Genomic DNA, 1745 nt, shown 5'->3' on the forward strand with positions numbered 1-1745 from the left:
ACATAGTTTATCATAAAACTTTTAATCAATGGTAATTTACTTTTTAAATACCCCATTATAATTTGCACTGCAATTACTTTTGGTAGAGATACATGAACTGTGTATTGTGTAAGGAGTGACTAAATATGGTAAGAAAAGTGTTGAAGTATTCACACACGATACACAGACATGTCCTAACCGCAGCACTCTCTTAAACAACTTAGTCTAAATACTGTCACATAATGACACACTGAAGTGATTACGTCTAATGTGCTGGCTAAGATTGCTTTTTCGATGACTTCTTTTAGAGCAATATGGACAACAAAACTGAGGTTCTACACCACATTCATATCTAACATGTCGCTGTAGTGAGCCTTTTATAGAGTACTGTTTACCACATGTGCTGCAAATGTACTGCTTCATTCCTTGAAGCATTTTGTTCCTGCCAAATTCTGGTACCATAGCTGGTATCCCAGATGTTGGATGATTTGTGGACATCACCTGAGATGGCATGGCATTTACAGTCCATGAAGCACTAACAACTGTAATCAAGAAAAAAGACAAATTTATACTCAACTATAAAGTCTAAAACCCACAGGTTGTTTTGCTTTTCAAATATTTAGGCACATAAGTAGGCCTCCTGCTCTGAAGTATTTCCCATTCAATCATTTTTATTTTGATTCAAATCCATGGATTAAATACCAATGTTGTTCAAAGTTCTTCGATGATATTCTCTGGAGCTGTGTGAAATCACACATCAAAATAAGCACTAAATATGATTTCAACTATGAAATGGCAACATAGAAAATTGTTGAATAGCGCAAGTATCCCCTGGAACCAGAAAATCAAATTAATGTGCCTGCAGTGTTAACAGATGAATACAGAAAAGAGGCATTCAAACAATAGAAAATATGGGACAGTGGAAAGAGAGGTAGATTCCTGATCCTGGCAATGCTGAGAAATAATTTGTTGATATGTCTTAAGCTTATACCAGCACTGTTGAATATGATATGTACAATAAATTAAAAAGTAGCCTTTTAATACATACATGTAAATTTAATAGTGAGATGAAAGCATACGCATAAATCCTTTGATCCCAAATTTTTGTTATGATTTTATGCTTAGCCTACACCACATCACATCTTGTGAAACAACAATACCGAAACTAGCAATATTATGAAAAGGATAGTTGCTACTCACTATATAGTGGAGATGCTGGGTTGCAGATAGCCACAACAAAAAGACTGTCATAAAATAAGCTTTTGGCAAAACAAACAAACACACACACACACACACACACACACACACACACCTGGCAGCTGAAGCCACACAGAAGCTGTGTGTGTGTGTGTGTGTGTGTGTGTGTGTGTGTGTGTGTGTGTGTGTGTTTTAAACAGTTCTTCAAATTTGTGCAGCGCATTTTAACACATAATGAGCTTAAATAAAGAAACTCTACACAAAATGGCTTGGTGCTAGGATGGAGTATGTCTTTCTGTAACTGTTGTATCTGTCTATTGCACACCATTTATATGCCTTATGTGGTAGCTATGTACAGACTCATTATGGGAGATGCACGGGCTGTTTCTGGTTAATTTTTCTTCTATAATAATTATGTCATCTAATGTGTAAATAAGTGGAAGAGGTAATATTTTACTTTTTTCTAAATGCTGCTCTCTAGTCCACTTCTTCAATTACTCTAATAATCTTTTTCTGTAATAAAAAAAGATTTCAAAACTTCTCCACAGTTTCCCCAAAATAGCACACCA

General features: G+C 35.4%; 1 protein-coding gene across 1 annotated transcript; it reads right to left on the reverse strand.

Moving 5' to 3' along the window:
* Positions 1-204: 204 nt before the first annotated feature.
* LOC126355673 (uncharacterized) lies at positions 205-1504 on the reverse strand. The gene is made up of 2 exons (XM_050006038.1): positions 1375-1504; positions 205-521 (listed from the first exon to the last, which is right to left on the reverse strand). Exons 1-2 carry the CDS (start codon positions 1502-1504, stop codon positions 205-207), a joined length of 447 nt encoding a protein of 148 aa, XP_049861995.1.
* Between the last annotated feature and the right edge of the window lie 241 nt (positions 1505-1745).

The sequence above is a fragment of the Schistocerca gregaria genome, chromosome 3 (assembly GCF_023897955.1).
Source record: "Schistocerca gregaria isolate iqSchGreg1 chromosome 3, iqSchGreg1.2, whole genome shotgun sequence".
Classification (NCBI taxonomy): Eukaryota; Metazoa; Arthropoda; class Insecta; order Orthoptera; family Acrididae; genus Schistocerca; species Schistocerca gregaria.